The 9,057-nt window shown below is 37.2% G+C and overlaps 2 protein-coding genes across 4 annotated transcripts; both read right to left on the reverse strand.

The window, feature by feature from the left end:
• Positions 1 to 779: 779 nt before the first annotated feature.
• LOC105165186 (argininosuccinate synthase, chloroplastic) lies at positions 780 to 5,443 on the reverse strand. Of its 3 annotated transcripts, XM_011084108.3 has the most exons (10): positions 4,990 to 5,443; positions 4,596 to 4,700; positions 4,391 to 4,491; positions 3,966 to 4,104; positions 3,179 to 3,227; positions 2,784 to 2,966; positions 2,414 to 2,488; positions 2,134 to 2,319; positions 1,622 to 1,710; positions 780 to 1,496 (listed from the first exon to the last, which is right to left on the reverse strand). In XM_011084108.3, the coding sequence occupies exons 4-10, from the start codon at positions 4,070 to 4,072 to the stop codon at positions 944 to 946; spliced, it is 1,242 nt and encodes a 413-aa protein (XP_011082410.1). In that variant the 5' UTR covers positions 4,073 to 4,104; positions 4,391 to 4,491; positions 4,596 to 4,700; positions 4,990 to 5,443; the 3' UTR covers positions 780 to 943. The 3 variants fall into 3 exon arrangements, with proteins under 3 accessions (XP_011082410.1, XP_011082411.1, XP_011082412.1); XM_011084109.3 differs by lacking the exon at positions 4,990 to 5,443 and having other exon boundaries at positions 4,382 to 4,491; positions 4,596 to 4,934; XM_011084110.3 differs by lacking the exons at positions 4,391 to 4,491; positions 4,596 to 4,700.
• Positions 5,444 to 5,584: 141 nt separating this feature from the next.
• LOC105165185 (insulin-induced protein) lies at positions 5,585 to 7,042 on the reverse strand. The gene is made up of 5 exons (XM_011084107.3): positions 6,597 to 7,042; positions 6,369 to 6,490; positions 6,083 to 6,271; positions 5,949 to 6,000; positions 5,585 to 5,873 (listed from the first exon to the last, which is right to left on the reverse strand). The coding sequence occupies exons 1-5, from the start codon at positions 6,879 to 6,881 to the stop codon at positions 5,751 to 5,753; spliced, it is 771 nt and encodes a 256-aa protein (XP_011082409.1). The 5' UTR covers positions 6,882 to 7,042; the 3' UTR covers positions 5,585 to 5,750.
• Between the last annotated feature and the right edge of the window lie 2,015 nt (positions 7,043 to 9,057).

The following is a 9,057-nucleotide window of genomic DNA, read 5'->3' on the forward strand; positions in this document are numbered from 1 at the left end:
AGAACTTGAATTATGTGATGAAGTATTGTTTTATTTTACGGTAAATTATAACGACCTCTCCTGACATTTGACATAATTATGGATACTCTTTGTTGTTTGAAAAAAATACTAATATTCCTCTGATTTTAACGTTTGTCTAATAATTAGCCAAATCCATTAGGTTTCCATCCAGTTTTTATGGTGAACTGACTTATATTGTTTTTTATTTTTCTCATGGACTTAATTTTTCAAATTTTGGCATCCATCTTGTTTGATTTTTTTTATAAATTTTTGATTTTTTTTAAAAAAATAAAAAAATACAATGAGGACAAAGTTGACAATTTCATACCTCCATCCAAAAATTACTTAATTTCATCAAACATTAGGGGAGTATCTATAATTTTTCAAATAACAAGAAATTCATAATTATATTATACCTTAGGGGAGGTGGACATAATTCACCCTTTATTTTATGTGCTGCATGGAGACTTTATGAAGATGTTAAATGCTTCTATCCGCTCATTATCACCAAACTCACTCGGTTCCAATGAATGGATTCCCCAAATATTACATAAGTTGCACGAGAATTCATTGAGGCTAATATATAAACGGCCGATCTTCTGTTCGAATAGGTTTGTCGGGCTGTCCATGAGAACGAACAGCAATTACAAGGGTGACGAGGAATCAAGGATTCTTGACCATGTACAGTTCACCTAGCTATGCATCTATCAAATACTCCTTTGAATTTTCATTTGATTACTGATACCCAGAGACCAGAGTCATTGCTTTCACGGCATAGGTAGGAGTATAAAGATTTTCGTAGCAGATGAAGTTGAAGATATTGAAACATGTCAAAGTGCCCGTAAAACCTTAACTAGCACAAATGGGAGAGGTACAGAAGTTGAACTTCAATCACTCTTATTCAGTCAAATAGCGAAACGTACAGAATATAGATCATCGACACTCAGAGGCCTTTCTCAAGCATAGCACGCACCCTCATAGGCAATCCATACAGCCGGATAAAACCAGCAGCATCTGCTTGGTTGTAGATTTCCCCACTCTCGAATGAGGAGATGTCTTGCCTGTACAGACTGTTGGGACTTTCCCTGCCTGTTACACTGACAGATCCTTTATAGAGTTTCAGAGTCACAGATCCAGTACTAGTCTTTGTGATTTCCTTCATGAAAGCATCCATTGACTCACGAAGTGGGTCGAACCACCGGCCAGCATATACTAACTCAGCATACTTCAGTGCGAGAAAATCCTTGATTTGGATTGTTTCACGATCAAGTGTTAGAGACTCAAGTTCACTCACTGCAGTGAAGAGGATGGTACCACCAGGAGTTTCATACACCCCACGGCTTTTCATTCCAACGAGCCGATTTTCAACCATATCCACACGACCAATTCCATGCTTCCCACCAATCTTATTAAGTTCTGAGACTAGAGATGCAGGAGAGAGTTTATTTCCATTTATTGAAACAGGGAGGCCTTCGACTATACCAATTTTCACATACCTATGAATACGTTGCCGGAAAGATAAGCATAATCCATCATACACTAATAATGCATAAGATGAAAACAGGATCAATTGCCAAAAATTGCTCAAGAAATAGGAGCTACAAAAGTAAAAGCAACCTACTCAGGTTCATCAGGTGCCTCTTTAGGGTCAACAGTCATCATGTACATGTCCTCCTTTGGCTCACTTGCTGGATCCTCCAAGACATCCCCCTTTTTTTTTATCACATTACAACAAGCCCATCAAAACCATTTGGCATAAAGAACAAAATTTACAAGTCAAGATGCACATGTTCTCACAAACGACTCCAAAATTCACTCACGTGATAATCAAATAAGTCGCATTTCTAGGCAAATTTTCCCTCGAAACCCATACATTTGAAATTGCTGAAGAAAACAAAACTGATGAGAATAACAGGAAAAGGGAAGTGGTTTGGCTCAAAGTAAAAAGTAGCTTGTGAACCAATCTGAAGTCCATATTTATGATAGTGAGATTTCAATCTCGTACAATAATAATAACAATAAAAATAATTTAAAACAATAACAACAAAAATAATAATAATTGAGAGGGGGAAATCTAAAATTATAGGAACATTCATTTCAAGGATATGAGAAATCAAATGATAACCTAATTACCTCATGACTCAGATGCCAAAGATTCCTATCTCTACTATAGATGGATTTCTTTGTCACAGGAACATGCACATTATGTTTTATAGCATATTCAATTGCATCTTCTCTTCCCGTTATTTCCCATTCCCTCCAAGGAGCAACAACAGTGAGTTGGGGATTCAGGGCGAAGAAAGTCAGCTCAAACCGGACCTGTGACAAAGAAGAAGGCTCATAACAGTGCCTACATGTAACTAAAAGTGCAGAAATGAGTGAGAATCAGAACAAGAGAGATTCTAAAGAATGCCTGGTCATTTCCTTTCCCTGTACATCCATGGGAAACTGCATCAGCTCCAACCTCTTTTGCAACATCAACCATGGCCTGCATTTTAAGTGCATTGAATACATTAATGGACTAAGAGAAAAGCCAAAAGCTGAAGATAAAATCCACTAGGAAAGATACTTAGACTGGGGGATAAAGACATTGGCATATAGATGCTTTTTGTCACATTTCATCTTACTTAAATATGTCACATGCAGGAAAAAGAAAGCAATTCCAAACTCGAGGGTAAAACTTAATATGATGCTGAGCAAGGAAATATTTTGGAATTCCAAACAAATAAAATTAATTGATTCATAGTATTGTGAAGTCAAAAGAAAATCTCTTTACACCGTACCTTTGCAATGACTGGACGAGCCATAGAAGTACCAAGTAAGTACTTTCTCTCATAGATAGCACCAGCCCGCAAGCACGGAAATACAAAATCTCTTACAAATTCCTCCTTCAGATCCTTCACCACTAGTTGACATGCTCCGCTAGCCTTAGCCTTTTGCTCCAAACCTTCCAACTCTTGAACACCCTAAAGAGTACAGGTTTTGATCAAACACTTAGCTCTAACCCACAACAAACTATGACAACTTATCCTTTTCATTCTTTACATTTACTCAATTCAATTAAAAACTTGTTCCCAACCATCAAATAATTCTGTTTGACCAGTAAATCAGTGTAGAAATCCACATTTTAAGATGAACTGATGCAGTTGTTAGATTAGAATCATTAGATTACACGTACTTGACCAACATCTGCAGTGAAGCAGACAACCTCGCAGCCATAGTTCTCCCTGCATTGAATAAAATAGTAAATGTAGATAAAATATTTAGATTAATTGTGGTAATCCTGGCGAGAAACAAATCCTATGAGAGATTATGGCACTTATGCAGTGTCCTCATTAGTCATTAGTACAGTTCCATGACATGAAAAAAATTTACCTTCAACTAGTCATTCTTATCTTTAATGCACAATAACTGGAGCTACTTTAGATCATTAATAGTGGAAGACAACTAAAGTGTAGACATGCAAAGCATGGATATTGAAATAACTCAGTGTCAACTTGCCTGTAAGCTAAAAGTATCTCTAATACTAATACTTCATCAGGGATTAGCATTCTCCATGTACTTTCCAAATATTCCAATGCCTCACTACCCAAATGCAAGGACTTACCAAAAAATAAAAGTTCATTCTCCATTTGGCTCTTCTTCATAAAACAAAACAAGGATAGAAGTAGAAGAAAAAGAAAAAGGAAGAAGAAAGATAGAAAAAACAATTAGTGGCATGGTGATACTTTCTTTTTTACCCTTCTAATGCTCTATTGTACATGTTTCTTCTATTAGCTCCGCTTGTCGGAGTAAGGACATTTAATTTGGGGTCATTGTAAGCCTGTGTTTATTATGATTTGGTTGTTCTCTTGCTTCGTATCTCAAAAGTCTATATGTAATGGGACTCTCAACATAATTTGTTTTTATTCTTAACAGAGAATGAATCATCCATTAGAGTATCAAGAGAAAGAGCAAATAGCTACCTAAGCCAAGGAACAATCACAGAGGTATCTAAACCACCACTGTAGGCCAGTACAACTTTGTTCAATTTTTTCCGCAAAACTTTTCCATCCACGCCACTGGAAGTCATTGCCCTTTTCCACCACCAATTGGCTTAGATAGCTGCATTTAAGTTGATAGGGTTTTCAATAAAGTGGTCAGATATTAACTACTGCAAAGCAACTGAGCTCATGTGAAATGATCTATTCCCAGACATGCATTCATAGATAACCTGGGGAACGAGATTAAGCATTAAAGAGAGAACGCTCTGGACTCTTACTGCTCAACACAAAATTCATGAAAAATTGCATAACAACAGATCAGAAACAAAGACAAGTAGAACACGGAATCTGTCAGTATAGCATAATGAGGCTGATTCCACGATTTTTATGCGCCATACCAGAGTTACCTCTCTTTTGAACGATTGCATGACCATGAAAATCACTCACTTCACCCGTATCTGGCATAGCAAATGAACTGAAAACAGGAAACACTCAGCAGCCCCCCATCCTATTATTATTCATAAAAGGTGGATTAATTGAATAGTTGGTGTATAAAACCATTTAAAAGGAGCGCAGGTGTTTTGTCCACATTGTTCTCATTATACAACTTACCTCCTTTACAAACATGGAAAAAAGTAGATTGGCACGACGAAGATGTCTGTAACTGAGCCATCCCTTTAAGTTTGATGCAGTGGGTGTGGGTGTGAAAGTTTGGTTCTGGGTGTTCAATTGCGGCATTTCAATAAGCATTCATAAAGAAGCAGGCATGTACATTAAATATATAACCACTTAAACATTCAACTAAAACCACCCTCCATACTTGAGCAGAACAGAAGGCGAAAAGAACCACACAAAATTATTCAAGAATCAAGAAAGACCAAAAGGTAGCACAAATACAATAAAGGTAAACAGAAACAAGTAATGGCAATGACATAAATTACAAAACAAGAGAAAAACTTAACAAACCATGAACGGAGAGCATGAAAAAACGAAGGACAAGAGTTACCGGAATGGGCGAGTAATGATTGTTTAACCTAAAAGGGATGCCGGGAGTAAAAAAGAAGGCGGCGGAGGAATTGGTGGAGTGGCGAGCAGTAAGCAGTAAGCAGTAGTAGGTAGGTGGGGTGGCGACAGGGTGTGCTTGGCCTTGTAGTAGGAGCACAAAATAAGTCAATCTCCGAATCCAAGAAAAGAAGTAATAAAACTATACCATTTTGTGCTCCGGGAAATGAGATAAACAGCTCGAAACCCAGAGAGAGACGGGCTTAATTTGGGTTGGGCTTAATCATATTGATCTCTCGTTCATATGGGCCATTTGGCCATATTTTGATACAATACATATACATCCTATGTTTATGGCTACTAGTTTTCTATACCAATTTGCTTGATGCTGATGCCTTCGTCTTTATTCACATCTCCATTCATTTGAATTTGGATTGATTCTATATTACATTAGTAAAAGAATAAATTTTCTTTAATCTCTTTTAATACTATTTGGCATCTAACTTGTGGGAGCTGTACTGTTTTAACCAAGATCAGATATCCATGTCTGTCTGTTTGTGCAGAGGAATGAATCTAGTATATGCCAGCAAGAGCCTACAAAATTAAACTGATGAAGCAACTAAATATGAATCGTGTCTTTCCCAAGTGGAGCCAGTCTTAAACTTTATGAAGATGGTTTTCAACACACTTCTCTTTATCTCCAGCAGCACACAATATCCTCTGCTCCTAACTTCATGCATAAACCTATAAATAAATCTATACGGATCATGTTTCTTCAACGTCTGGAGCAGCAGCAGCAGCAGCGACTATTGTTTTCAGCCAACGTGATAGATTGATCAAGAACGGAGTATAGACAAAATAGCAAGTGATAGTCCAAGTTACCAGCCCCTGCATTCAAGAAAATCAAGTAGCTGAAGAATCTGCAAGGAGAAGGCCAATCAAAGGCTTTATGGTTTATAGTACCTCGCCAAAAATTTCAACATTTGCTTGAGGATAGTACCAGAGATGGTATAACCTGAAATAACATAAAATGGCAATGTTATTCTTAAAAATTCAACTTTTTAAAAGAAAAAAAAAAGGAAGAAATACTGTCGTACTTCATAATCGGAATTTCAGCCAGTGGGCAAGCAAGGCCTACAAGACAAGCAAGTGCAAATCCCAGGCTGGTCTTATCCAGCAGCAGCCATGCCACTTCTGCCCCTGCAAATAGTATGTAGGCTTCAATGTTGTCTGGCACTCCAGCTTTGTACATTTCAGCACTTAATTCAATGAACAGAAGCAGGGTTCTGCAATGAACAACTCAATTCATCCCATCACACTCACAACACGTACGCGACATTGTAGTTAAATATAATGGTATGTGCACGCACAACACACACTCACATTAATGAAGCAGCTGTTTTATCTGTGCTGCCTTCACGATTTGCCGATCCAGATAACTTTTCGTCAACACTAAGTTGTAATAATCCCACAGTGCAGTAAAAAAGTCCAAGTAAAGGAGGTACCTTCAACGTATAGAGTTCAAGCATCAAATTAATCAAACATACTCTTGTGTATTTGAAGTCAGTCATGTATAAATCTTTGAAAAGGTTCCATATTGGACTTTCTTACCCATATATTAGTGTGAAGAGGGCCAATATCAATTGCCCCGTTTTGATAGATTACAAGATCCACTCTTGAATGCAATCCATCTATGAGGGGACCAAGAAAGAAACCAGAGCCGAAAAGTGAAAGTGAGAGGACCGGCCAAGTGCTTCTCTGGCTTAATTTGCTCTGCTTTTTCAGACAGCAACTTGGTTTACTCGCAGTCGTCTTCAACTTGAAGCATGGATGGCGGGAGGATTGGTTAGGAAGAGGGCAAACAAAAGTAGAAACGCCAATCTGCAGGCTCTGCATCTAATATCTCGCTAGCTATTAGCTATACTGCTATTGCTATACCTTCCCTTCTCATCATTGATTTCTTAAAAGAAGAACAGATTAATAATAACCATACACCTCTTCACTCTTCTCATCCACATCACTTTTTTCTTGGCAAAGATGCGAGCGCACCTATTAAATGGGCTGTATGTGCAAAACACCCTCTATAATACGGTAATTAGCAAAATATTTCCGTTTTTTTTATTAAGTAAAACAAAAAATCATTCATTCAGTATAAAATATTATTTTATGTATGATATATAATATAAGGGAAAAATGCATGCCACCCTATGGGTAATGTGTAAAATGTCACTGTAAAAAAAAATTAAATTACCTCATGTGCTTTTGAAATTAAAGTAATTTATCCCTGTAGAGTAATGTGTATAATCCACTTATCCCTCTTGCGATTGTGCATGATTTTTTTTCAAAAGAAGTTACTTTTTATATAATATATTATATATCAAGTTTATAATATATATACAAATATTTATTAAAAAATAAATTAAATATACTATTTTATATATAATATATATTATGTTTAATAATATCTACATCTTCCACAGGGCGAGAATTTGCTATTTTATTTATCACAAAGAGATAATTTGCTCTTTTCAACTATCACAGGGGTTAATTTGCTTAAACCCTATAATATAAAATACTTATAATCTATATAATTTTTTCATAAAAAATGCAAACCCAATCCTCCCCCTTGTAGCCACTGCCCCTCTCCGTCCTCCCCCTCCCCCCAACTCCCCCATCGCCATCCCCGTCTTCACCTCTTGGGCTTTAATATGTGACGCTCTTCAAGTATTATATTGAGTATTAAGTATTATCTTTAATAAATTAATTTATTATCACCTAATGCCCTAAAATGCATCTAGCCTAAGAAGGAGTTCAGCTCGAATGAGGCACAAGAGTGCACACAGTCCAAGAGGGGAAAAATACCCCCTGCCCAAGGCCTTTAGAAGTGTCCAGCTTATAGAAGATGCATGGAGGCACATCTTCTACCCCAAAGGAAAGGTGATCTGGCAGCCACATGGACACTAGCATATCTTCACACGCATGTGGCAAGAGGTCGTTCAGCCAGTGCAGGAGAACGACAGCCACACAATCATTAAAGAAACATGTAAATCTAAGTTAATCCCCCAGTTTATTCTAACTACCCCTAGGAATCTAAAGCATATCCTGTTCAAGAATCCCTCAATAGTTGAAACCCCCCAAGATCTCCATTTGATTTGTTGGAGGCTTATCCGTAGCAACCACTCTCCGAGTCCCGTGGGGACTGCACTTCGTTAACCAGTTGGCGGCTAAAACTACAAATAGGCCTCTTCACTATTAGAGTAGGCGACCACAAAATCAATTAGATTGGCATTTTTGTAATCTATTTAGCAATTCTATTGTAATGTACTATTGAAAATATGCATAAAGTAAGTAATCTTTTTGGAAGTATGTGTTTATTGTACTTACTATTTATGTTATATCGCTTTAACATCATAAGAAAGACCACAGACCAAATGAACAACCTATGTACGTAGGCTGCAAATTGGATGATAACTATGGGACCAAATTTTGAGGGTTGGGTTTGAAATATTTCAAGTCAAGAAGTTTGAGATAAGACATCGAGAGTCCTATGAGACTTGCACTAAGTATTGCATTCATTAGATGAGTTCCGCATTACATTGGTGACAGACATTGGATGTCAATGTAACTTTAGCAGGTGGTTGATAATGTTGTCAAGCCGACTGAACCGACTCGCGAGGAGTCATCATTGTTAGAAATGGTGATCAGAAAGTCAATTGGGTTGGCGGTTTTGAGAACCATTTAGCAATCTTTATTAATGTGATATTATCTTGATAAATCTAGTAAGCATTCATATGTGGCACCATGTGTTTGTTGTGCTTATTATTTACGTTGAACGGTGTTTTAACGTCATAACAAATGCCCATAGATAATTTGAATAACCGATGTAGTTGGGCTGCGCATTGGATGACAGCTATAAGACCAACTTCTAAGTGTTGGTCTGAAATATTCCAAGTCGAGGACCTAGAGACTGGGCATCGAGAGTCCTATAGAGACTTGCACTAAGTATTGCATTCATTAGATGAGTATCGTATTTCATTGGTGACAGACATGAGATGTCTATGCAATTTTAGTG

Source organism: Sesamum indicum, linkage group LG6 (assembly GCF_026168435.1).
Source record: "Sesamum indicum cultivar Baizhima isolate 11 linkage group LG6, ASM2616843v1, whole genome shotgun sequence".
In the NCBI taxonomy this organism is placed as follows: domain Eukaryota; kingdom Viridiplantae; phylum Streptophyta; class Magnoliopsida; order Lamiales; family Pedaliaceae; genus Sesamum; species Sesamum indicum.

Coding starts and splice junctions, on each gene's coding strand:
- LOC105165186 (XM_011084110.3), bottom strand. CDS start 4,072: ATGACTTCCAGTGGCGTGGATGGAAAAGTTTTGCGGAAAAAATTGAAC. Junction 2,489..2,783: donor CTCGTCCAGTCATTGCAAAG/GTACGGTGTAAA, acceptor CTTAAAATGCAG/GCCATGGTTGATGTTGCAAA. Junction 1,497..1,621: donor GAGGCACCTGATGAACCTGA/GTAGGTTGCTTT, acceptor ACGTATTCATAG/GTATGTGAAAATTGGTATAG.
- LOC105165185 (XM_011084107.3), bottom strand. CDS start 6,881: ATGCAGAGCCTGCAGATTGGCGTTTCTACTTTTGTTTGCCCTCTTCCT. Junction 6,491..6,596: donor CTCTTCACACTAATATATGG/GTAAGAAAGTCC, acceptor TATACGTTGAAG/GTACCTCCTTTACTTGGACT. Junction 5,874..5,948: donor ATGTTGAAATTTTTGGCGAG/GTACTATAAACC, acceptor TCTTGAATGCAG/GGGCTGGTAACTTGGACTAT.